General features: G+C 44.5%; 1 protein-coding gene across 2 annotated transcripts; it reads left to right on the top strand.

Annotated features, from left to right (window-relative positions):
• prox1a (prospero homeobox 1a) lies at window positions 1-27,624 on the top strand. Of its 2 annotated transcripts, none has more exons than XM_058612747.1 (5): window positions 1-455; window positions 3,282-5,369; window positions 9,144-9,251; window positions 14,222-14,416; window positions 26,529-27,624. In XM_058612747.1, exons 2-5 carry the CDS (start codon window positions 3,348-3,350, stop codon window positions 26,712-26,714), a joined length of 2,511 nt encoding a protein of 836 aa, XP_058468730.1. In that variant the 5' UTR covers window positions 1-455; window positions 3,282-3,347; the 3' UTR covers window positions 26,715-27,624. The 2 variants fall into 2 exon arrangements, with proteins under 2 accessions (XP_058468730.1, XP_058468731.1); XM_058612748.1 differs by lacking the exon at window positions 1-455 and adding an exon at window positions 490-754.

Below are 27,624 nucleotides of genomic sequence, written 5' to 3' on the forward strand. Positions count from 1 at the left end.
AGGTTGCGACAGTTACATCACGCCGCTCGTGACGCGCACGTCTTCCTGTTTCCTTCAGCCGTGTCTTAAAGTGAATCTTAGTGGCGGAGGAGCGCTCCAGCATCCAGTCCTCTGCATCCAGTGCGCCTCGGAGACGCACAGACACAGTCGCGTTCTCTCGCTCGCTCTCTTTCTCTCTCTCTCGCTCTCTCTCCCTCGCACTCAGTCTATGTCTCTCACTCTTTCAGTCCCGGCAAAGGATCGAGGGAGAGACCGACGCGCGTGAAGAGCTCTTTCCATCTTCTGTGTTTTTCCCATTTTGTTCCTTTCGGTCGCGTCGCTGACTTTATTTCCGCCCTTGCGTCTCTGACACATTGTTGTATCCCCCAGCATCCAGCAGTCCACCGCGCTCTGCCCATATTCTCTCCTCTTGTTTTGCCGTAGGAGTTCAGGTTGTCCCCCTCTTCATCTAAAGGGTAAGTAACCTTGTCCTCGGTTATACCTCCCTCTCTTGTTCTCGTTGTGCCTCGCCTGCGTACGGTGGGCGGAAAAAAACAACAACCCCGCAAACAAATCAAACATCACTAATTGGGGAAAGTCATTGTAGTGATCACATCACATTTATAGGAGTTTATTTGCTGTGTTTCGCTGCCCTCGTCCTGGTGTGTGCTCAGAGTTGTGAGAGCTGATGTGCGGGTGAGAGGGTGATTTGCGGACGGTAGCCAAAACCTTCCTCATCCAAGTACAGATCAAGTCCATTTTGCAACTTTGCGAAGTAAGTTAAGAAAGTTTTTTCTTTCTTTTTCCGAGACGAGAAACGTGAATAGATTGACTTTGTATATGTGTTGTTAGTGTTAGAATCTTGGAAACACCATGTAGTCTTTATCCTTTGGGTAAAATCGTATTTCAATGATTGGATATAGACTATATGTCCTTTTTATTTAGTCGTAATCCAGGCAGTTACGAGCTTGTCACCTCGGACAGCTGTGACAAAAAGGCTGCTGATGGTGTATTGTTGTTAAGGGATCTGTCTCTCGTGGGTTTTCAAACCTCTGTCTGTCCGCTCACGGCTAAACGCACAGTTAAAGCCAGTGCTGGAGTCTTTTAAGTGAAAACGCTTCAGAAAGTTGCAGCTGCTGCAGACTGTGTTATTTTCAATTGAGAAAAAAGTTGTTTTTGAGTAAGTTTTTAATGTTTGGTTGGGGGTTTGAGGAGTCAAATGAAGAGGTGGGAAAGTTGGAGTGGTCATACAGTATATGCTGCTCATTGTTGCTTGATTTTTTTTTTAATAGTGGGGGAGAGATAGAGAAAGTGCGCATGGGCAATAAAGACAGGTGCGCGGTCTGGAAAAGACAGGTGCTGGTGACTATTTCAAGCTCTTTGTTGAGATCCTGAGGCAATCAAGCCAGTTTTTTTTCTTAAATGTATCACCTCTTGTCTGAACTGCTGCATATAGCTGTCAAGACTTGGGGCAAAGCCATTTATCAAAAAGGGTTTTATTTTAGAATCCTGGTGTTACTTTATAATGTGTGTTTTTCTGGGGAGGTCTTTAAGTCAAGTTGTGCTTAGCTGATTTGGATTGTTTGTCTTTAAAGTAAATGAAAAGACAAACTCACAGCAAACTGTTTATGGCTCTTGTGTTGTGCATCACGGACTGAACAGTAAAAAGCAAAGTTGTGTGTGTGTGTGTGTGTGTGTGTGTGTGTGTGTGTGTGTGTGTGTGTGTAATGTGCCTGATGTGGAAAGTAGAGAAAAAAGAGGAGGCCTTTTCAATTACAAATAATAATAATCAGATGCAGCAATATAATAATGGTTTTCTTTTAGAGAAAGCAAATAATCAACATCTTTAAATGTCACTTTAGATTAATTGTATCTCTCTTCCCCCACTATCCTTTAAAACTGAGTTTAGAAAATGTCTTCAAATGATTTTCTCAAGTGTGCAGTGATAAGATTATATGTACATATATTTGAATTAGTAAGGTCACATTTTTTTGTATTTAGAATTTAAATATTTTTTCTAGCCACTTCAGCTCTACATAAAAGCTAATAAAATAAAAGTAATTCAGAAATGTTGAGTGCAGGTGCAACTGTGTAATTTAAGTCATGTTTTGCCTTGTATTTTTAAAACATTATTTTATATTTACTTATTTTTGTAAATTATTCTTGGAGACTGGAAAAAAAGGAAACAATGAACATTGTTGCTGCACTTTTACAACTTTTAATTTCTAAATTGTTTCATTTGAAAATGTATACACAAATGTTGGATTTTTATTTGAGGCATACAGATAAAACGTATTTAAATATCTTTATATTTCAGAGTGGATTCTTCTGACATGGCTCTGATTAAGACACTGCTACCGCTGTGTACGCAGCATTATTCATGCAGGCCTGTAGTGACAAAACGTTTTGCTTTCAGAGGGGCATTAGGGTTTTTGTAGGAGCGCTTTAAGTTGCTCCTTGCTAGCGGTGACCCCTGTGACCTATTCATTTGAGCAGAATTAACTGCCCTTGCCAGATGAAAAGACAAACAAAAAACACAGAAGTGAGCTCATGCTGGCACTAAAATCAATAGGCTTATTTTGTGTTTCTTTTATGTGTCACTCTCCGCATTGCTCAAGACATGATGGCCATATTGATAAAGGTGGAAATAGAACTGCCATTTTAAATTATACCACATGTTACCGTGTTTCACATATATATTTAGCTGAAATTACCAATTTAAAGTTTAGTTACAAGACAGGATTGTGTGTGTTGGGAATATGCATTGCCTTCATATGTGTATACAATTTAAAAAAAAAAAAAAAAGAAGAAGAAAAAAACATTTTTATTTAATTTATTTCATTTTGAGAGTTAATAACCTCTATCTTGGCTCACAGTATGGAAATGAGGACAAGTACTTAAGTAATTATTATAATTTTATGCAGCTTTGTGTTCCGTGGGAACTGGTTCAGTGTCGCACGGCATGTAAGAGGGGACAGGATAAAATGTAGGACTTTGCCCTGGAATGTAGAGCCAAGGCCTAATTCTGACCCCGTCTTGTCTGCTCACTTTACCCCGCTGTCATTGGTCCTTATTGCTTAAATGTACTCATCAATGTCCCTTTCTTTGTAGAAACAGAGGGACTGTCTGCTGGCTTTAGACAAAAGTCTTTAATTTGTGTCTAAGCAGATTCAAGATTTAGTCCTTTCAAAACGTTCATGCTTTTCAGTTTAATGTACATAGAAATTTCAATTTGGAAGTAGATGAAGACCCTGTCTAAGTGAGTGACATTGTTTCACGCGTCTGTAAATTTGTGCCTACAGGTACTCTGAGGCTTTGATCCAACTGGACTGGGTTTCCAGGATATGGCCCAGTAGCAGCAGCCCGTGATGCCGGACCATGACAGCGACTCCCTCCTGAACAGACAGACCAAGCGAAGACGCGTGGACATCGGTGTTAAGAGGACCGTGGGTAGCATAGCCTCATCCACAGCAGCAGCCACAACAGCAACCACTGATAACATTGCCCGTGCCAAAGCAGCCATTTTCAGTGCCATGAACTCTCTGAGCTCCCACTCTCACCACGGATCAGACACAGACTCCATGGAGTGCTCTGTAGTGCAGCCACATGGTGGGCCAGGCGTTATGACAGCAAGTGACAGTGAGTCCAAGTCCAATGTACTCAGAAAGCTTCTGAAGAGGGCCAACTCATATGAGGACACCATGATGCCCTTTCCTGGCACCACCATTATCTCTCAGCTTCTCAAGAATAACATGGCTAAAAATGGAGGGGGACATGAGAGGGGAGAAAGAGGGGACAGGGGTGATAGAGGGGAGTCAGGCTTCCCTGGGTCCGGGCTCTCAAATGCAAGCTCAGATGCTCCTCAGGAGGATGCCTGCAGTAACTCTTCCCAGGGCAGCACCCCTCAAGAGTGCTTGTCACCGTTTGGCCGCCCTCCTGGCCTGGCCACCTTTGATATCGAACGTCTCAATGATGAGCACCTGCGTGCCAAGCGAGCCCGGGTAGAGAATATTATACGTGGTATGAGCCACTCACCTAGTGTGGTAGTCCCTGCTGCTTCCCGTCATGAACGTGACCATGAGATGGATGGAGACCGGGAGATGGAGCTAGACTGCCCACCTCCTCAGTCACAGCAACAGGCACCAAGCAGCCCACGGGGAGGCGAGGTGTGCGGCAGCAGTAGCAGCAGCCGTGAGAACAAGCGTAAGCAGCGACTGCCTCAGCAGCAACAACAGAGTTTCACCCAGCTGGTGTGCCAGAGGAAAGAACAGAAGCAGGAGGAGCGACGGCAACTAAAGCTACAGCTGGAGGACATGCAGAAACAGCTACGCCAGCTGCAAGAGAAGTTCTTTCAGATCTATGATTCAACTGACGACTCAGAACACACGGACCTCCACAATGACATCCACAATGACATAGGAAACATGTCTGAAGATAGCCCGGCAAGGTCCGACACTGGTGGCGATGACCGAGGTGGAGATGACTTGCGCTCTGACAATGAGATGTCTGACCTCGACCCAGGCCATTTCCTGGACAGGGCACGAGCATTGCTTCAGGAGCAGGCCCTGCTGGCTAACAGAGAAAAGCCAAGAAGAGAGGGACTCGGCCGGAGCAAAGGACAGGGAGGTCCAGGGTCCTCCATGCATGCTGAAGGTAAACAGCTGGCAGAAACACTAAAGCAGGAACTCAACTCAGCCATGACCCAGGTAGTGGACACAGTGGTTAAGGTGTTTGCCAAACCTCCTCGCCCGACACCTCAGCAGGCCTTCCCCCCTCTTTCAATACCTCCTGAAAGATTTCCCACCGCTGTCAATGGAGACAACCCAAATTTCCACACTGCCAACCAGAGGCTGCAGTGCTTCGGTGATGTCATCATTCCCAATCCACTGGACTCCTTTGCCAGTATGCCCGGGATGCCAGGAACCACCAACGACCAAACTGAGGCACTTCCCTTAGTTGTGAGGAAGACACCCAGCGAGCACCACCACCACCACCACCACCAGTCCTCAGCTGTGGGTGCCCATGGTGGTCACCACCACCCCGCCCTTCACCCCTCCTCCCTCTCTGCCTCAATGGGCTTCAGTCCCCCATCGTTTAGACACCCGTTTCCACTTCCTCTCATGGGCTACCCTTTCCAGAGTCACCTTGGTGCACCCACAGGTGGCTACACAAGCAAGGATCGTTCCTCTCCAGATTCCATGGACCTATCCCGGGAGACCACCAGCCTGAGGACCAAGATGTCATCAGGTCACCACATGGGGCACCACCATCGCTCTTGTTCACCAGCGCACCCTGGCAGCACAGCTGAGAGTCTCTCTCTGTCCCTCATCAAATCTGAGTGCGGTGATCTGCAGGACATGGCTGACATCTCACCTTACTCAAGCAGCAATGTATCCTTTAAAAAATATGGTGGTGGGTTGTGCATGAGAGAAATTGTATGTGTTTTCAGGGGGCTGACAGGCAATAATGAGTGAATGTGTGTGTGACAGATGTTCAATTCAGACTACCTCATGTCTGAGTAAGCCAGCAAAAATCCTCAGGTGGTAATTCCCTCCAGAGACAGGTAGAAAACATTGCAACTGAACCACAAAGAGTTAAAAAGAAAAATCAAAATCTTTTTAGGCTTGTTTGAAAGAAGCTGAAGAAACGGAGAATGTGTTGATGAATCACTTTTCCACCCACTGCTGTTCACCATTGTACTGCATTGTTGTATTTATTTTTATACCCATACCTCTTATTTCTCACAGCCTTTCCTTCCATCTTCAACCCTGAGTGCTTTAAAAGCTCTCTTGTCACATATCACTTACTCACAAAGATTAGGTCCCCACGACATTTACTGCCCCAATTCCTTTTATAAAAAAATGGCCTGAAAGAACAAGGAGACAGATAGCATCCTGAAACTTGGCACACAATAGTGTTATATAGCCTCCCTTATAGTTTAACCCCAGTGTGCCCCAATCGTGCCCTGTGGAAAAAGAGGCTATCCCCTATGGGAGGCTCAAATTGAATCCCCCAGGGACTCGGGACTAATAGCCTTAACAGATACATTCAGTCCCTTCTCTGCTTCCCCGTACCTCCTTGGTCGCTAAGTATACGAGACCTCTTAACCCCTATGAAAGTTTGATTCGTGTCACACCGCCTGTCCAACCGTGTTTTCAAGTCATTCAAATTCATTTGAGCCTTTTACCTACTGTCATCACATTAGCTAAGAGAAAATGTATATTTAACTCTTTGTATTCCTTGTTATTAGCTTGTTGTGTGCACCTGAGTGCTTTGGCTTTGTGTGTGTGTGTGTGTGTGTGTCTGTCTGTTTGTGTGTTCATGTCACAGAGGGTTCACCTGAGGACTCTGTAAAGATGTATATTTATGATTGCTTGTGTTTTCTCTTGTGTTCCTCTTATCGTCCATCGCTGTTGTAAAAAGCCCACAATCATTGTCGTTTCTTTTCTCTTTTTTTCATTTCATAAAGATCTGTCAACAGCCCGGGGGGCCCTTCGGCTGTTGCTTGGCAGCCAAATACTTCTTTTTTTGTTTTCCCTCCCTGCAAAACCCCCCCTCCTCCCCGTCTTTTCTTTGAAGCGGACGTTAACAGGTGTTTGCAGCGAGCTGTTTATCTTTCATTACCTCGCCTTGTCTTGTCTTCTGACCCAAGGGTGAACGCTTTCCAGAGATCCATAATCCTTTGCTTCTATGGGTTCCCGATGGAGGGATGAAAAGAGAAAAGAGAGAGAGTGAGAGAAAGTAGAAAACAATCAAACAATAACCACATATGCCAGATGCTGTGGCTTTCATTGTAGCATTCATAAATTCAGGGCATAAACCGATGAACACCCTTAAATGTAAATAATAGGTAGAACACTAGCTTTTATTTTTTGATTCCCAGTGTTTATTCCACAGATTAAGGAGTTTGACATCTAGAGGATGTTTAAGAAATATCTATAAACAGTATATATATATATCAAATTATGTTGATGAATAGCTTTATTTGTATTTATAGTGTTTACAGCAATTTCTTTTAATGTAGAATTTTTTGATTTTAGTTCTATTTAAATTTTTCTGATCCTGTGAATCAAGAGACAGCTTGTTGTACATTTTGCGAGGTATGTTCAAGTTCACCAGCTCTCCGTAGCGTTGCGGAGCAGATGGCTGCTATCAATTTCCTCATTTGTTCTCAGTCCGACTCCAAATTTTCTTGTCTTTACACCTGGAATTAGGAAGTGGAGCAGCTATTTTCCTCTCATGACTTTGGGCTTTGGGGAAGTGTTGTGAGAAAGATGATGTCTTGTCAGATGTGGCAGGCAAACAGTGGGCCAGCTGGTATGAGTGCACCATCATGACAAAATAATAGCCTTGCAAGCCACCCCTAAGTCCAATCACAATTACATTTGCAAGCTGTGAGTGAATTGGAGATGAAAATGCCTCATCAGGAGATATGAAGCTTCTTAATTGTCGTCTGAAGGGAGGTGATATTGCGTTAATGGCTGTAGAGTTGAGACCTTGATGTTTTTATTTTAATAGTAAATTTTGATTTAAAGTATAAGAAGCAATGTCACTCCTAATTGAAAAATTAAAAAAATATATCAGTGTGTCAGTGTGCAGCTTCCACAGCAAACAAATCCCATCTTGCCTTACTGAAAAAGAGGTCTCTTTTTCTGTCCCTCTCTGTCTGAGGAGCCTTTGTATTGCCTCCACTTGGAGCAGATGGTATGGTGTGGAGAGTGAAGTGCTGCTCTTTTGGCCAGGCCTGACAGAGTAACACCAGTCTGCCAGGGTTTCCCCCACAAGACCCTCACTGCGCATACAGCTAACTCTCCCTCCCTCTCTTTCAGTGAATCAGACAAAGTAGACAGGGTCTTTAAGGAGCCAACCCAGCGTGGTTCAGCCTTTGCTGGCTTTGCAGTGTAACCCTGAGGCCAAGGGCAATCTAATCTAGCAGCTGATGCCTTCTTCAGACTCTATAGTTACAGCTACATCTGGACACTTGACTGATTTTAATGATCACAGCCACCCCTGTAGATCATAAATAATATCAGAGCAATGTATTTGTCCACTCATGTGTAAATAGTCTTCGTGAAAACTTGAGGCTGCATCTTGTGTGTAATTTAAAGCCCAGTCTTGCTCCTGCTTGATGAAAAACCTTGTTGAATCAGCCTGAGGTTTTTACGTGCAGCCCACCCCCAAGCCTGTTCCCTTTGCAATGTCTTATCCTCCAGATTGATATTATCAGATGCATTATACGGCCGTTAATTCACCATGGAAATGGCTTGGGCCGTTCAGTGGCGCAGATGTGTTTCAGTCCCCCCGTCACTGGCTGAGTCCAAAGCCTCAGAGCCCCTCTTCTCCTCCTTCTCCTCCTCCTTCTTTTGCTCCTCCAAGGGTTTGGCAGCAGCAGAGGGGCTGGGGGTAGGGGTGGAGCAGTGGGAGGAGGGGGATGTAATTGAAGGTTGGAATCATACTTTCCCTCAAGGTGCCCCTACAAGCCCATCTCCATCTTCTGTGTCGGTCAATCCAGGTGATCCATTAGGAGGACAAGGCCTCTGCCATGTATTTGACTATGGCCTATGTGAGGGTGGGAAGGTTTTCATGTTGCATGGGCCAGTGCTTGAGATCGTCTCCTAGACCTTGTTTTGTCACTGATATGAAGCCAACATCAGACAGTCATATTCAGGCTTGGCATGTGTTGTCGCCAAGCCATTAGGCCTTCTTGCCTGTCACTGGCGTTAACTGCTGTCTTTGTCTGTGATATGCAAATGTAACCTTTTTTCTTCTTCCTTTTTCTGGGTGGAGGTTTGCGTGGGGTGTAGGCAAAGGCGTTTGCTTACTTTGACTGTGAAATGAGTCTCCTTATGTAAAAGCATCAGCTGTAGTGTTGGCCAGCACTTTATTTACCGTGACGCTCTCACACCTGATACGGACGATGCTAATTGCAAGCAAATGGCTTTGCCTTGGTGCACTGTCTTCAGCAAACACACATCCACCCCCTTCCTGCATTCATGACTGACATGAAATTTGGTTACCTTTCACTAAATGACATTAACTTTTGCCAAGCATACTGCCAAATATTATCAAGTGTACACTCTATTCCTATAATATCAGCAGCTGTATTTATTGCAGTGTTTTCCCACAAGTCAATAGATAACGTCCTTAACGGAAGCTTTTTGCAGATACAAGAAGGTCTGTCCCCCAATCACCTGAAGAAGGCCAAGCTCATGTTTTTCTACACCCGATACCCGAGTTCCAACATGCTCAAGATGTTCTTCTCTGATGTCAAGGTGAGTGACCTTCAGTGTTTCTTTACTTTACAAACTTTTTAAAAAGTTAGCCATATTTCTGTCACACAATACTGTGATTAGTTTAGCTATTTTCAAAGTAATTTGTTGTACCCATATCATTGAAATAGAGACCATTGGCAGTTTTTGGAATACGTTAAAAGAGAACATTTGGTGATTTAAGTTTGAATCATTCATTTTAATCGACCAAAGTAAAAAAAGGGTGCTTTTTTCAATCTAAATTTTTATTCAAATAATGCTACTGGACAGTCTATGATTTTTCTAAAGATAAAGAACAGGATGAGTAATGGGGGGCAGAGGCCAGAAAGGAGGATGGAGCCTAGAGACAGAGGAGTGGTTATCTGAGCAGGTGTAGGGAGGATGATTTGATAGAGGGAGGGGAGATGAGAAAGAGATGGTTTTCGGGGACATGGCACGGATGAGCATTAGCTCCTCTGGGATTATAATGAAGGAAATTTGGAAAACAAAGCATAACTTGTAAGCCGTACAAAAAAAGGCACAATGGCCGTTGTGGTGCGCAGGATCATTTGTGTTGTTGTTGTTGTTGTTTGTGTTGTGTGCCCCAGTCAGACCATAAGGAGGGGTAAACACAGTGACAGATCCAGGCCATCGTATTCAAATCGGGAGATAAAGATTCTCTTCTCTCCCAGCTGCCCCCTCTTGGATGCTGTTACCACTTACATAGTTTTCTAAAGATTTCATTGGTTAGGGTGAAAACACTGCACGTGTTGGCAAAGTAGGAATGCACCTGTTAATGGTCATTCACTACACAATTCTCAAAATGTACACTATTTCACTGAAAATTGAAGCAACAATTAGTAGTTAAGGCTTCATCCACTTTATTTCACTGAGTTACCTTTCCCAAGGAGGTGGCCTCCTCATGAATGGCCTCATCAGATAATTTAACAAGGTCAAGCTAGTTAAGGGGATTATGAGTCACATTAGTTTGTTTTTGTTTTTGGTGGAGAACAATGGACTCAAGCTTTAAGTTAGCAGACATGTATGGGAATGAGACTGACTATCTAATTAGATTCAGCCTGCGTGGCCTCTTAGCGAGTGGCTGTCTTCAGACAAAAGTCTTGGGGGCTAATCAGGTCTTTACTGTCGAGGACCTAATGAACGTGGGAAGTGGTTTGCCCTAACAACTGGGGGAGCTGTAGCTGTTGTTCCCCTTGATTAAGCTCCTTTCAAGACGACTCTGACTTTCTATTTTAACTTTTGGTGTTTTTGAAATGTTTTGACAGATGTGTGATAATGCCATTGTCAGGGCCACTGCTTTGAGACGCCTCATTATTATCACAGATATTGCTTCCTATAAAGGGTTTATGATTATAAAAGATTAATTAATTAAATAAATACAGTACACAGTTAATTAAGAAAGTCGGACAAAATTCTTGCCTTGATGAAAGAAAAAGATACAGTGGGTGGATGCATTAATACATACATTAATTATAGGATATTTGAACCGTGATGTAGACAATTTTGTTTTTTACGTGAATGCAGCCAAAATTCCCAGTTCATTTATCTCTCTTTAGTCACGAGTTGTGCTGTGTGGAGTAGTGGAGGTAGGGAGGGCTTTCCCTTTTCTATATGTCAGTCCTTCTTGTTTTTTCTTTTTTGCTGATGGTGTGGCATGGTATGTGTGCCTCGGCAGTGCTGGGGAGAAAGAAAAGCCAGCAGCTGGATTTTGAGTCGCCGCAGTAACAAAAGCCCGCTTTCCAGGGCTGCTTTTTGTGTGCAGTCAGCCAATAGGCAGCCAGAGATTATCTCCCACAATTCAACCCTGCGAAAACAGGAAATGTTGGAAAGCTCTAATGACTGTGAAGGGGCTTACAAGAGAGGGAGAGAGAAAGAGAGATGGAAAAGGGAGGCCCGTATAGGCCTCTCTGTCTTTCTGCTCTTATTTATACTTTAAGCAAACTATAATACAAAACCGTAAAGTCAACTTTACTCTGAATATTAAGAAATTAGCTTGTGTGGAGGTTTGGAAGGTCGTTTAGTCCAAGGATACTTGAGTGTTTTCCTATTCTGGACTTAAGTACAGTATGTGTGCAAGAGCGCAACGGGTGTGTGTTACTTTCTATCTTGTGCTGTTAGCACTGAGCACTGACCTTTCACAGGCTCTTGAGTGTGAGTGTGAGAAACATGCTCTCGTTGTCTCCCTCTCATCTGCCTCTCAGCCAGACGCACACACAAATACACACACACCCATATACATTATGCTTAAATGCAGTGTGATATCTCAAATACACACGCGTGCGCGCGCACACACACACACTCCTCAGTGCACATCATGTCCATGCTGGCTGACCCCTGCCATCTCTGATTAAGGAGTTGCAGTGATGTGCTTTTCTCTGAACCGATTCCCTCCTTTTAAACTGAACACACACGTGTCCTTGCTGCTATCAGGGGGTCTCTGTTCCCCACCAGCAACTTAATGAAGCGTTGTTGCTGGAAGCTGTGGGGTGACTTGCCAAAACTTAGTCCCTGAGTGTGTAGAGTGCAGTAAAAGCAGATATCAGGTAATTTACCTGCATGTACCTACAGTATATCTCTTGCTGCTTTGTGCTTTGTGCCATTCAGTTCTTAAACACAGGCCCTAATATATCTTCTCCTGAGCTCTCGGTATAATAAAGTAATTCTGGTCCAAAGTGACAAATCTATCTGTCACTCAGCTGCAGTGACACCAAAGGTCTCCTCCATGAGTGATGGTAACTCATCCACTGACTTTAATCTCAGCATGTAGCGCTCAGATTCATATATGCACACATGCATGCTACCAATTCACTTATATCTCACATTCACTCCCAGAGTAAGACTTGTGCTGATCTTACATAAGAAACAGAGTTTATATATCATGCTGACAACTTGAGTGTAACATTGTGTTTGTGCTCCGTCACCCTCCGACTGTCTGCTACATTGTGTGTGTTTAAGAATAGCCCCGTGCAGCCGATGTATCTGTGTCAGTAGTTTGTTTGTTTGACACTCCGATGTCACGACCCCAGCTTGCTGACTGCTCACGTTCCAAACCTCCCTCCCCCCCACAAGCAAAACGCCATTGTCCAACAGCGCTGACCTGCACCCGTCCTCTCCTCCCAGCCCTCCCTCCCTCACTCATTTCCCCATTTATGCTCACCCTGCACTTTAGGACAGCTACCACGCTACCCTTCCTCTCCCCCTATACACACACCCTCCCAAACCTCCGCCAAACAATGTCAAGCGGACTAATTCTTTTCCACTCTGCCATTATGTCATCATTCCAGAAAGGCACAGCCCTCTCCTTCAGCCTCATCCCACCTTCATTCAGCTACCTCACTCTCTTCCAACTTTTCTTCCCATCCTACTGTTCTGCTGCATTTCCCATCCACCTTCATGTGTTTGTATGTGTTTCTCTGCCGTCCCAGATTGTGAAAGGTGTGAGTGCATGTCTGTGTGTGTGTGTGTGTGTCTGCGTGCTGTCCAACAATAGCCAGAGCCTAATCTCCATGTCAAAACCACTCTGCCTCCCCAGCGAGCAGTCCGCTCAGCGTTTAGTAGCGTTTTGTCCCCCTATTCTTCTAGCACCACAAAAAGCAAGGGTGTGTGCATGTGTGCGTGAATGAAAGGGAAGGGAGAGGAGAGAGGAACGGGGCTTCCAACATTTTTAAGAAGTCAGACTTTTGAAATTGTGTGAGATACCATTACAGGGAGTCACTAAAGTAAATACAAGGTAATGTTAGTAAGTCTTAATGGGATCAATCAGTGTTGACTGGTCTAAGAGTGATCGTGAGGCCCTCAGTCCCTTATCTAATGGTTTAAATGTTTTGACTGTTAGTGCATTTATAAGCATGACAGTCAAATAAAAGTCAAATTAGTGCGTTAGTCTACAGACTACAACTGGACTTTTGAAAACATGCAAACATGTCAGTCAGCTTAAAATTGTACTAAACAACTAGCCCAAGACAAACCAGAAACTGCCTTATGTTAACGAGCTGAAAGGGGGACATTTGGGGCGTTTAGACACACTTTATTCAATAAATAAACTCCCACTAGTGTTTGTATACTGGGACATCTAGTCGTCCATTTGAACGGTTCAACTGTAGCTCGACTTAACTCATGGAAACTTACTGAGTGTGTTTTTCATCGCTGAGGCCAGAGCCGGGACCAGCCGATGGTCTTAATAGGTTTACCTCGCCCTATTGAATCCAGCCGAGCGGCACAGATCAGATAGCCACAGCCTTCTCTGTAGCACTTATCGCCTCTGCCTCTCTCTCTTTCTTGCTTTCTTTTTTTTTTCCTTTGCTCTTTTTCTTCTCTTTTCTTCCAGCCTGGGAGGTGCGGGGAGGGGAGGAGAATCGGGGTGTAATTGGTGAACAGGGTTAAGTACATGTTTGAGCCCCCTGCGGGCCAGGGCGCTTCAGATGATGACTTAATCGTTTTTCTGGTCAATTATGTGTTTGTGGTCTTGCCCCAACCCCTCCTTTCCACCTCTCCCTCCACTCCCAGGGTTATGATAGGGGGAGGTCTGCTCCCAGTGGGGAAGATGAACTACACACACACAGATAAAAACAGACTGACTCGTCCGTTCCCCCCCACAACCCACTAGCTGTCTAACTTAATGTCTCTATTATCTTCCCTCGCCTGTGACCTGTGTTCTCTCTTATTCTTGTCTTGTATCTTTCTCTTTCACTTTTATCAAAGTCTTTTAATTCACCACCTCACATTACATCTCCCTGATGTGAGATGACTCTCTGTCATCCTCACACTTTCTCCCTCCCCCTCACGCTCACATCCAGCAGTTTGACAAGGTTTACAAGCAATATGCTCCCATCTACATGAGTGTATAAAGAAACCATGTATTTCCACTCAGAGTGTCTAAGGAGTTTTAGAGATAATTGAGTTGAGTTGTGATAAAAACACATACTGAGACCCTGAAGAGTGCTAACTCCCCGTCATCCATTTCCTTGTTCCAGTTTAACCGCTGCATAACCTCCCAGCTGATCAAATGGTTCAGCAACTTCAGGGAGTTCTACTACATCCAGATGGAGAAATTTGCCCGCCAGGCCATCAATGACGGAGTCACCGGAGTCGAGGAGTTGAGCGTCAGCCGCGACTGCGAGCTTTTCCGAGCCCTAAACATGCACTACAACAAGGCAAATGACTTTGAGGTAAACACAAGCACCTTCAGTCAATGTTTGAGGACGTATGTGTTATTAGAGCTGTGTGTGCTGAGTGAGAGGAGGAGCTGAGAGCTTTAAAAAACATTACATTTCACCTGATGACATGATGCAGGCGGGTAGAGTGACAGCTTTGACTGTTCTCAATGCTGAGTTGAAGTCTCTTCTACACCCTGCCACACTCCACTCACTGTATTGAAATGTCTGTTGTCACTTTAGAGAGAAAACTCTCTCCAAAAAGGTCCCAGGTTTCAGAGTATTTTCACAGAAATAACTATGCGATTTTAAAGGAGTAGAAGAATTGTGCGTTTCTTAAAAAAAAAAAAGAAAAAAAAGAAAAGAAAGAAGCACACAAACAATAGCGAGCCATTTACAGATGTGAGGAAGTCTCCTCTAATGAGGAAGAAATCTTACTGATACCTGGTTCGTTATGCTTTTCTTCCTCACAGTTAATTTCCCCTCAGTGCGTTTGTGTATGTGTGTGTGTGTGAGAAACCACATTTAACTTCCCTTTCCTCATTTACTTATCATCTGTGGTGAAGTGTTTATACGTGTGTGACCGTCTTACAGTGTATTGTAATCAGAAATTCTCAGCAGGCAACTTCACCTTTAATACGTTTCACTTTTCCCAGTTCTCCTTTTGCCACCTTGTGTGTGTGTGTGTGTGTGTGCGTGTGCATGTGTGTGTGTGTGTGTGCGTGTGTGTCATTTCAGCCAACGCGCTCTCAATGTCAGCTGACAATAGACCTTTTAAAGGCTTGTGTTAAGAAGGACCTGGAGTGATCTGGGTTTGTGTGTGCGTGCGTGCGTGTGTGTGTTAGAGCGATCACGTCTATGTGTCGGTGTATGTGTGTGAGTATGTTTTGTTGTTGCTGCATTTCCCAGTGTCCTGTTCACCTCGAAGGGTACAGCCGTCCCTTGGACCGGGCCTGGCATGCTGGCAAAGCACTTCTCCAGTGTGTGAGTGTGTGTGTGTGTGTGTGTATGTGTGTGAGTGTGTCACTTTGAGGGGGGAAAAAATCTCACTGTTATCAAGGTTAAGCGTCCTACTGTTTTAGTGAGAGGAAGGGGAGAGAAAGAGGGGGAGAGGGGGAAGAGGGAGATGGATAGATAGGGGATGGGGGGGTGGGAGCTTGGAGACAAAGGGATGAAGGGAGGGAGAAAGGGAATCGAGGGAGAGTGGAAAGGGGAGAAAAAGAAGGGTAGAAGGAGAGAGGGGTTGTAAGAGAGATGACGTGCAGGAGGGAAGTGCCCTTGTGAGCAGTGGGAGTTTTGCGAGCGCTCACATTTAAAGTGCTTCACTCTCTTTCTCTCCCTTTCCCTCAATGTCTCTCTGTCCGTTATTTGTCCACTGGGGCTCCTCTCTGTGCACCTACACAAACACACACACACACACACACACTTACCCACATCCATCTTCAGGCCTCTTCAGGGAGGCTTTGAAAGACTCGAGCAGGCAGAGGCACTTGTGTATATGAGGTCTCAATAAACTCAGTCCATCAGGGCAAGAAGACAAAAATGACACCATTCCTTCTGTTCTGCTACTCATGACATGAAAAATGTATTCATTTACTGACAGAAATACAACTTGGAATATTTAAATCAACCAGAGGGCTACTTTAAATTTTAGAGCAAACTTAAAATGGGTGCTACAGTTTTACATTTTGCATGATAAAGGGTAGAGGGCTAATTTTAATCCAAACGAAAAATAACAGAATTTGTTTTGAAGTCCGTTCATTTTTCCATATGCTGGAGTCAGTGTTTCTCTCTCTTTCCCTAGAGGCTTGTTTTCAGTTTCCATATCAAATTATGCTCTCTTTATGGTAAATCACCTGACACCCACGACAGGAAATGAAGTCCCTATAGGGAAATAATCTTCCATAAACACACAGCTTCACAAACTCAAGCTACCATATTGGCGGGTGTTGGAGGCATTATTGAAATATGCCATGTAAAATATTTTAATCAGAATAAAAGTATCTGATACACCAGGAAGTGACATGTCACAGTGGATATGCATACTGGTGTATGTAAGTGTTGGTGTATATAAGATTGGGATTGACCTTCAAATTATGTTATACAGTATAAACATAGATATAATCTTAATGGGAGCCGAGTGAGCAGATCAATATGAAAACAACTTTTTTTCAATGTCAAACTCAGCACAGTGAATTAAAACATCCAAGTGAAGTAAGTAAGAACTTTAAATCTAGCGTTGACTTGACTTTGGGCCTAAAAATGACGTAATGTTAAAAAAGAACTATCTGAAGCATGTCCTAAAGAAAAGGTTGGCAGATGTAAACTGGTTGTAGACATACAGTAACTTAAAAACATACTGTATGTCGTTATATACAGGTTTGCACGACTCGCACAACCAGAAACTAAGCAATTACAAATTCCAACAAAGTTTACATGCAGCACCCAATACTGTAAATATGCCAGGCCTTTTTTTTTTACCCTGCTCCAGCACCATCTTTCGCTGCTTCTTTCTGAAGCATGCACTTCCTGTCACACCTCAGACAAGAAAATCATTCTTTTCCTGGCACCAGGAACTACTGTTGGGAAAAAAAAGGCTTAAGGGGAACAGCCTATTTGCATACATAAATGTGAAAATTTGCAAGAAGGCATACACAGAGGAAAAGAGTGAGGGAGGCCAGGTGAATAAGTCTTCTGTTGGCCGAGGAGCTGCAATCGTGAGGGAAGCTGTTTTGCATATGAAGGTTTTTTTTCTTTTTTTGCCGGGCAGGTGTCTGAGAGATACAGAAGCTGATTAGAGTTTAGCACAAGGTAAATTTGCCCATCCATGCAAATTTTGCCCCCCCCACCGACAAACCAACCGCCTTGGTGAGCACGAAGACTCTGTGTTTGTGTGTGTGTGTGTGTGTGTGCATGTGGGTGTTAAGTATGACCATGTGTGTCTGAGTGTGGGTGCGTGGGTTGTGTATTTTTTGATGTTTGTGTGGGAATGATGTGTTTCTGTGTGTTATATATGTGCAGGGACACATTTGATTTATGTGTGTGTGTGTGTGTGCCTGAGTCATACAGGTAACGTGGTGATGGAAATACTGGATATGTATCAAGATGCCCCCAAGGCCCTTTTCTGTGGATCTCTCCCCTTTTCTCCTCCACCACCACCTCCTCTTCTTCTTCTTCTTCCTCTTCCTCCCCTACCTACCTGCACTGGCACTTGAAACAGGAGCCCACGCAGATTCAGCAAACACACACTGACACACACACACCAAGTTCTCCCTTTGCCAGCTTCTGCATCATCAAAGTTCCATCCACCTTGGTGGCGTCTTTGGAATGAATATGTCCTCTGTTTCAGTGATCTCTCTCTCTCTCTCTCTCTCTCACACACACACACACACACACACACGTCTGTGGCCTTTCTTGTTTGATGCTAATCTGCTCTGTCACTGTGCTGGCCTAATACGCTCCCCATCTCCCTCCCAGCTCTTCTTTTGTCACGATTGTTTCCCCTTTTCCTTTCATATCCCTCCTCCCTTCACTCTCTTTCGTGGTCCTCTCTTCTCTCTCCTTTCATTCTTTCATCCTCCTTTTTTGCATGTCTTCCGTTAACACTGCTTCCTCTTCGCCGTCCCCCCCGTCCCCCCCATTAGGAAGTTTTAATGGCATAATTGTCACATTCCTTCTGGCACAATGAACATCAGCGGTAATTAAAGAGCTTGCCGTTAATTACCTAGACCCTGGCTCTACTTTCCTCTTTTCTCAGCCCCCCCCCCCCGATCCCCTCTCTTCTCCTCTTTCTTCTCCGCTTCTCATTCGCTCCGTCCATCACCATCAAAGTCTTCCGAAACACACCCGGCCTCTAAAAGACTTGACTTTGAGCGAAAAGTGCTTTCATGTGAGGACTGAAGTGAAAATTCTCGCTTAGTGTCCTTTTCCTTTTACTCCACAGCTCCCCCCATCTGTCTTTGAACCCCCAATGACAACACACATCATCTTTCATAAGACAGGAATGTGTGTGACCTGGTAATGGGCTAGAGCGGTGAGGGTGAGAGGGAAGAGAGGTGGGGTTTGATCAAGAGGCGGTTTTTATGATGGCTCTGGGAACCTCTCAGATTTCAATAAGACAGACGAGGCCAAGTTTCCTCTGTCAGTGACCACTCCTCTCACAGAGGACACGCACACTCACATGTACAGTGCACGCACACAAACACACACCTTGACATTTAAAAGAGGAAGTCCCTATGATCTGTATGTGAGAGGGTGGTACCAGTGAAAGCAGCGAGGAACCTTCATCTGCACACACACGCACACACACACACACAGGTGTCGTGTGTCCTCCCTTATCAGCTGCTCTTTCTCCTCTTGGAAAGATGCGTCACCCCTCTTCTTCTTTTGTCCATCCATCTGTCTGTCATCCTCCATTTGAAATCAACACCCTTCCTCATACACACTCTTGTCCACTGTGCTTTTATTTTTCCACAAATAACGACAGAAAACTTTCTACAGTTGGACTCCGAGTCCTTGCTTGCTCGTTTCCATCCTTTACCTTTTCCCTCTATACCCTCCCTCTCCTGTCCTTTGCTGATTTTCATCCAACTGTTCTCTTCTCCCTCCTTCCTGCACTCTCTGTGTCTCTCCATCCATTACCAGAGCCACAGAGAGCTGAGAGCAGATGCTGTCTGTCCAACCGCCATGCCCCATAGTATTGTGTGCTTCACCTCTCCTTCCCCCTCCCTCCCTCGCTACTCCTCTTCATGTCCCTCCCGGGTCTCCATTTGCTCTCCACCCAGAGAGGCTAATGTCTGTTTTCTCCTCCTCCTTCCGATTTTCTCCTTCATGCCTTGCACTGCTTTTTTTCTGGTCTTTTTTTGTGTGTGTTTTGTTTTCTCACCTCATAGGACAGGGTGTGTGTCTGCTCTGTGTGTGGGTGTGGCTTGGGTCTTTGACCCAGTGTCGACCTCAGGGAATTAGAGGTAAAAAGGTCAAGGCTGTTGCACTGGATGCACCGGCCGAGACAAAGATTCAGAATCAGACATAACTACCTAAAAACACACTCATACACGTACACACACACGTTTGTTGTTTCCTCTAAAAGGCTCAAGGGTTCTCTTTGAAGAAAGACAAAAAGAGGTAGACGATAGGCGAGATGAAACACTGCATGGGCCTTATAGATTTAGGTTCAGAGCTGCCAAAAATACAACCAAAACAATTTGCCCGTAGGTTTATGTCAACAACACACACATACACACACACACCTCTCACCCTCATCTATGGCATCGCCTGTCATTCCCTTTATTTCGATTTAGGAAAGGTCTAATTCTACCAAACATCCCTGTACATGTGCATTTATCACCATAGCAGCTGTACAGCATAGATGTGTACATGTATGGACACTTCTCAAACAAATTAAGGGAACACAATCATCACATTTTGTCTGTGATAATAAAAACCAGCCCTCAAAGGTTTGGTTTGTGAGATTCAGGTGTTCCGTTAATCTTCTTGAGACTTATAAAAGTGATATGACTTTGGACCTGCTCTTCTAATCTGCTTATATGTTTTCATTTAAGTTTAAACTTGACAGATTTGACAGATGATCACAGACATAGAAAGACATAGTGACAATTAATACAAATGTGATGTACTAGGTGTTCCCATGTAAAAAAGTAAATAATGCCCGTTTTTATCTGACTCAAGGATTTCTGCCGCCTATGTGTAAACCTCAATAACGTCTATAAACAGTGTTCCTGTTATTCTGGATGAGCCACAGATCACAACGCAATCCATTTTTACTGGAAATACTTTCTGTTGGAATAAAAAGGTGCAGGTGAAAACTGTTGACAGTGTGTCATAGAGCAAAACCAGAGCAAACAAAACAGGGCGACCTGCAAGACCAGGTAGCACAAATGATAAGTGAGAAAAGAGTGTATTTATGTAAATGAAAACCAGTTGGTTGACGACTAAAGAAAAAATCTGATATTAGATATTACCCCTGACCTTCACCGTGTAATGAGCTTCATTTAACTAGTCCCATGGCTTTTTAATTCTCTTAGAAATAAGAGTTGTGAAAAGAATAGAGGGCAGGATCATCTGCTTCTCAGCAAATAGCTGGGGGCCAATGAGGGCCCCCGTTTGACATAGGCTGACAGGTCCTTTCTTCATCATGTGGTGTGTAAGTATCTGTGCATATGTGTGAGTGTGTATGTGAGAATAAGCCACTTTATTCTGTCCACTGATGAAATGACCATAAGTGTTTGAAGCCTGGGGCTTCAGAGGAAGCAAGGAATCACTTTAAAACATAAAAAACTACTTGATCCCCTCTGTCCTTTTCTCACCTGCACTGTCTCACTCTCTCACACACAAACACAAACACACGCACACACAGAGAAACATATTGTCTCGCTGCTCTCACTCAGCACTTCTCCCTCGTCCCTTTTCCACCAGTCCCTCCTCCTTCTCATGCTTCTTCTCCCCTCTCCTCCCTCCTTCCTCCTTCGTCCCCTCCTCCTCCTGTCCCTGGTCACCTTGTGAGGGGCAGCCTGCTCAGTGGCACAGCTGCTGATTATGTCATTATTTCTAGACCATTTTGGTCTCCCTCCGTGTGTGTGTGTGTGTGTGTGTGTGTGAGACTAATGAAGCGTGGTAAAGGGACTCTTGCCAAAATGACCAAGGCGTGCATCAGAGCTGCAGATGTGTCAAAGCAACTCCCCCCTTCTCACACACACACGCACACACCCGCACACACGACTTCAGAGGACATTATCCTGACTTATATTCATTTCCTAGAGACTTACTCTAACCTTAACTTACCTTAAAGCATATTTTTACCTTAAAATCTAGCTTTTTTTGCCCATAAGAAAGCCAACTCCCCAAAATGTGAACATGTAAAAAGATGTACAGTAGGTCCTCACAAGATAAGTAATAGATATAGTAATAGATAGATCACACACTGACGCACACTACCTCCTTAAATCCAATCTGCAGTTTATTATTTGTCTTTCCTCTCCTGCCACCCTGTTCCCTCACTTGCCCTTCTTTCCCATCGTCTTCTATCCACCCATCCATCTTCCATCCTCCCTTCTTTGGCTGCAGCTCCTTGCTCTCCATCCTTTATTGTTTGCCCGCCCACCCACCCACACCCTCCTATTCTTCCACTCCCTCCCTCCCCGTGTTCTCCTCCTCTCCAGATGTCCTGTTCCTATCTTCCAGACTCCCTTGCTCCTTTCTTTCCCTTCTGCCTCCTGCTCTCTCGGGTCTTTCTGAGCCAGGCTGACTTTCTGACCTCCAGAGGCCCCAGTTACAGCACTGTGTGACCCACCCCCACTCATTTAGATCACTTTCGCTCAACCTCAGTCTGCAACACAAGCTCAGACAATTAATTTATACGTCTCTGGCTTCCCCCTAGTCTTTGCAATTATTAGTAGAGATTACTGTTCTCTGTGACTTCTTTGGCTTGGTACAAAGCCAACTTGCTACAACAACTCCCAATTTCTATGGACAGAGAGAAACAGAGAAGAGCAAGAGGGGTGGAAAAAGATGTCAAGAGAAGCCATGACATGATATAAATTCTCAGCCTGTGCGTCTAAATCAGAGGAGGCAAGGAAAGGGGGAGGGAGAAGCGAGGAAGACAGGATAGGAGAGCATCAGCATCTTCAACCCTGTCCTGTCCTTGACTCCCCTGTGGAGGTGGCACCTTGAAAGAGAGATGTGACAAGTACTCCTGCACCCATGTGTACACAAAAACACACACACACACACACACACACAGCAGTCCTTCAAGGCTCAATGTTCTCAACGCTATCAGTGGACTGAGGTTGGCTGCTGTTTGTTCAGCTTTGAGGCCTGTTTCCCGGCCCAGAAGTCTCCTTGGCACTGATCCACACATCACAAATTAGAAACCCTGGTGAAAATGAAGAAAAATCAAGCACTTGAGACAACAATACAAAAGAATGAATGAAGAATCCCCTGAGATACCCTGCTCAATCTTTTCCAAGTTGGTCAGACTTTTCAGCCATGGCACAGTCTTATCAGTGGGAGAAAGGGTAAGGGACAAGTGCAACGAGGTGCAGGAAGAAAGGGGCCATGGGTTGTGTTTGGCTAAAGTGACAGTGTGGGCCAAGAGCTTATCAAGGCCTTTGTAGATTATTGATTTGAGCAGATATGTGAGGCTCTGGGGTCTACATGAGAGTGTGTGTGTGTGTGTGTCCCAGGTTTGGGAAGTTCTGGCTTGACTCACCGAGATCGCACAGTTTAGTTTCACATCTTGTTTTTAAACTTGTGTTTTACTCTCAGCAGAAGTGAGAATATTCTTGAGACGCAGCCACTTCAGAGGGAGATCCATGCCAAATGAGCTGGAATTTAGTGTATTACAAAAATCTATAAATTGTGTTTTTCACACACAAAACCATGGGAAGTTCTGGTATTCCCAGGCTGTGTTGGGGTTAGGAATTAACCTGACTGGCAGCAGGGGCTAATGTGTCCCTGCATTTCATCCTTCAAGGCTACAGCTTGCTAGCACACACACTCACACTCACACATACATACACAGCCTTATCTTCCAGGGTCTTGTCTTGTTTGGCCAACGCTGTGCAAATAGAAGGTGCAATACATCTACTGACAGTTCCCAAAAGCAAGGGGGAGAAACATGTTGGCCAAACAAACAGCCAACCCTGAGTCACCGAGAGAGAAGAGATTTCTCAGGCTTTAGCAAAACACATTCACAAACACACACACACACACACACACACACACACTTGCAGGCAGTATATGTAACACTAGTCTGTAAGCGCTTGGGCCTCTGGCTACTTTTTTAAACATTAATCTGAGCAGTCTTAAGACAGGGGCTGCAGCTGAAGTGAATAGCTCCCAGCAAGCCGTCCACAGGCTCCTACTGTCCCCCGTCATATTTTATTATCTCATCAAAAAGCAGGAAATCCGATTCCCTCTCACTGAAAAAGAGCTTATCCTTCTGTCTCAAAGCAACCTGTCATGAGAGAGGGAGATGGAGAAAATGGGGGGGGGTTTGGGGATCCTTGAATGAGAGTGATTAAGCACCTCATTGCTGTCAGCAGTCCCTCGCTCTTTCTTCCTTTCTTTTTTCCTCCTTGATTGCTATTTACCCAACACACAGCAGGATGCAAAGTTTAGGGCAAAAAGAGTGTATTAGAGACAAGCTTTATCCCCCTTCGTTGATTATTTTCTCCCTTTTCCCCTCCCCATCTTCCTCCTTTCATATTGTGTTACACAGTGGTAGATCAGCAATTACATCTCTTTTCACTAAAGCTGTGGGTTTTTTCTGTACTCCCCGCTGCACACACACACTGCCCCATTCTCTGGATCTTTCTTGCACCTATCCCAATACAAAAACACTCCTCGGCCATACCGTGAAACTTTGTGAATAGCATGTGTGTGTGACATATGTCAACCACAGTCACGCTAGTCCCCTCTTCCTCTCTTTATTCAGTTGATCGACAACAAAACTCTGCAATACAACCTTCTAAGAAGCAGGAAAGAGAGTGCAACTCTTTTTCATATTTTCCTGCTTTGTAAGCTGAACTAGAAAGAACTAGAAATACATGCAGTTGACCAGGTGAACCATATTCCCTGCACTGCAAAACTGTCACAATTTTATGATCTATAATAATGTTTACGATGATCATTCACAGAGAGTAAAAGGCGTCCCAAAGTTGTCTTCTTGAATTAAGGTGTGAACATTTCATATTCCATGTCCATCGTAAAGCAAAGTGCAATTTTTTTCACTTTTCCCTACCCTATTTCATAAAGTTTTCTTTTTGAAATGAAAAATAAACACTGAAGCCAACGAAAAAGAAGATTACATTTAGAAATCCACCTGCTGTTGTGTGGATGTATGCTGACAGTCACCTCATTTCGCCTTTCCCAGGTATCATTCCTCACATGCACAAAAAATTTCTCCACCCCTTAGTATTATTTTTTTTTCCTTCCTTTCCCTCCCTCCCTCCCTCTTGGTACATCTGTCCTTTAATTTCGGGCACTGCTGAGAAGTTGTTAAAAAGCCCTATGAAATATGTATGAAGGATTGTTAGCCACACGATTGGCCCCATTTACCGGACAGCCGAGCAAACGAACGGCCACACTGGATAATCCCCCACAATACCACTGGAACAAAGGCCCAACAGCTGACCCTAGAGAGACAGAGGGAGAGAGGGAGAGAGAGGGAGACATGATGATGAAGAAGGGGGAGTGACGGGATAGAGTGGAACAAGGGAGGGGTTGCAAACAGTTAAGGCTCACTGCTGGTCAGTTAGGAGGCAGCACACTCGCATACACAGCTCACATGGGCTCGCAAAACAAAGGGGGACAGGAATAACTCCCTCTATTCTCCCTCTCCTTAAACTCATCTCAGCCCCTCCTTCTTTCACCTCTCTCTCCCTCTCTCTCTCTCTCTCTCTCCCTCCCTACCTCCCTCCTATTCTCACTCTCAGTCAAGAGGATCTGAAATACCAATACCCTTTTCTCCTTGACATTGCGTTCTCCTTGCAGTCAGCATTTTGCTGTCCTTTTATAGTCAAAACGTCAGGAGAAATTCCATGCAGGAATATTCTTAGTAATGCGGCACTCCCTGCATGTAACGGCGAGGGTGCCATACTGCACCGGCCCGTAAGCGAGGTCTTTTGGGAAAAAGTGTGCGCATGCTCACCACACACACACACACACACTCTTACTATACAAAACACACACACACATACACAAAGTTGCCTCAAACCAGGGTCATTTTGCCACATGAGTCCAACCATGAATTATATCTACTGTTATCTCTCCAGAGGGGAGATTTAATATTTGGGGAACTGGGTTGACTTGTGTTTTCTCTTTTGCCCTGTCAAAAGCCCCCCCCCCCACACACACACACACAGAGAGTGAGAGAGAGGGCAAGCTCCTAATTCACATCTCACCTTTTCACTTGACCAGTGAACATATGCACACACACACCAGACACATGGGTATCTAAGCCTCCATTCATCACCCCAAGGGGAGGCGGGTGACTGTCCCGTGTGTGTAAAGTAGCCTGCCTGTGTATTTAAATGTCCATCTATGTATGTATATGTGTGTGTATGCATGTGTGTGTGTGTGTGTGTGTGTATCAGTGGCCACTAACCTTGCTGTGTCCTGACACTCCTGATGAGTATCTGCAGGACACTGAAGGAGAGGAGCGGCGAGAGAGTGCGCACTGTCAGGCATTTGGAGCGAGTTGCTCTTGCTGCTGTATGTGTGTGCACGACTGTGTGTGTACGAGCATCAAGGGAGGTGGGCAGGGAGACAGTCAGCATTATCCAAGCAGGTGACCCCTGAAGGCTGCCTCGCCCTGGAGCTTTGAATCGAGGAAAGAGACTCAGCCAAACACAACAGGGTAGATTGTGCGTGTGTATAGCAAGCATTATGTAGAGCTCTGTCACACTGCAGGATGTGTCATCTCCTTGGCACAAAGAGGTGTGTGCGCTGGTGTGTGTGCTCACGCCTGCATGAGCGTGTGTGTGTGTGTGTGTGTGTGTGTGTGTGTGTGACGGAGTGTTGGCTTGGGGGAAGGTGTCAGAGATCTTTGCCAGACTAATCATCTCCATGGTGTCGGTGAGTGCTGCTGTCAGGGACACTAAAGAGGCAGCGTGTATCCCCGTTCCCAAAGCATTTAGTACTTCCTCTTTCGCCAGCACCTCTCTACTGCTCGTCGCTCAGCTCTGCTCTCGTATGGTCACAGATTTACAGTGGGACTCATAAAGATGTCACGCTCACCGTGTTGCGAGGAGGGAAGTGTGGGGAGTGAGAAACCTGAGAATTCACAAGAAGTGACTTTTCTCAGGCCTCGACTTGCTTTTAAGGAAGTAGATACTAAGAAGATTTATGGTTTTACATCCACTGTGAAAATATAAAAAACTTTCTGCAGCTCAGAGGTTGATAGTGTTTAAAGTCAAAGATGGATGTCTGTGTACATAAGGCCAAATCAAGTCTGACAACCATGAAATAAAGTCTTCAGTAGTGTATATGGACCTCTCCTGTGTTTTTATGTCAAGGAATATTGAGTATAATGCTAAACAGTTCAATAGTTGATCAAACAGATGATTAACCACTTCTTTTCTTTCCTTTTCTTCGTGTCTCTGTACAGGTCCCTGACCGCTTCCTGGAGGTGGCTGAAATTACACTGAGAGAGTTCTTCAACGCCATTGTGGCTGGCAAGGACGTGGACCCATCCTGGAAGAAGGCCATATACAAGGTCATCTGCAAACTGGACAGCGAGGTCCCCGAGATCTTCAAGTCCCCAAACTGTCTCCAAGAGCTTCTACACGAGTAAATTTCTCCTACTCCTCCTACTGCTCCTCCTCCTGGCTCAACGCTTTGCGCTTTTTTGCCTGATTTCATAGAATTTCAGAATGATTTCTCTTCTTTATTTTGTTTTCATTTCCTTTTCCTTGACTCTGCGTTTGATTTCCAGTTTTTTTTTATGAATGTATGAAAGTTATGAAGTAGCATTCCCGATCTGAAGCCTCTGTGGCAGTTCCTAAATGACCTAGCTATTGTGTTGTTGTTGTTCTACGATAATTATCATGATGGTTATAATTTTTTTTGTTGTTGTTTTTCTAAGATTCTGTTGAGCTGAAGAGACTTTAATCTTATTGGGTGTTTTTTTTTTTTGTTTTGTTTTTTTTTGACTGTGTGATCCCTTATCTGTTTAGGCTTGTTATATTATGATCAACACTAAGTCCTCAGTGTGTGAAAGGATTTCTTGAGTTGACATTTAAACTACTGAGAACATAGCCTGGGTTCCTTAAAGACTATTCAATGGCATCCAGCAGTGTTCCCTACAATCTACTGGGTGTCCACACTGTACCCACAGTGAGAAAAGAGGTTGGACAACAGAGTGTCCCTCAAAAAGACTATCACACACACACACGCAAATACACATGCACACAAAAACATGGCCTAGTGAGGTTGTTATCTGGACTAAGACTGGACTTGAGGTACTGGTCTGTACTGGTCTGTGGGACTGTTTTAAATAGTTACTGGGCTCTACCATGTTATGAAGTGTGTTTTCCCAGCAAGAAGGGCATTGTGTTAACTGGGTGTACATTATTATTTTGATGATTATTATTGTTGTTTATGATTATTATCTGTCATGATTGCTTGCTGAAGATTGGCACTTCACGATTTGTTTGTCCCTTGATGCCGCTGCAGAAAAAAATAAATTATTGCTATTAATATTA

Source organism: Solea solea, chromosome 17 (assembly GCF_958295425.1).
Source record: "Solea solea chromosome 17, fSolSol10.1, whole genome shotgun sequence".
Classification (NCBI taxonomy): domain Eukaryota; kingdom Metazoa; phylum Chordata; class Actinopteri; order Pleuronectiformes; family Soleidae; genus Solea; species Solea solea.

Excerpts from the sequence above, each read along its gene's own strand:
- prox1a (XM_058612747.1), top strand. The coding sequence starts at position 3,348 with ATGCCGGACCATGACAGCGACTCCCTCCTGAACAGACAGACCAAGCGA. Across the intron at positions 5,370-9,143 it reads CACCTTACTCAAGCAGCAAT|ATACAAGAAGGTCTGTCCCC; the intron begins GTATCCTTTAAA and ends AGCTTTTTGCAG. Across the intron at positions 14,417-26,528 it reads ACAAGGCAAATGACTTTGAG|GTCCCTGACCGCTTCCTGGA; the intron begins GTAAACACAAGC and ends GTCTCTGTACAG.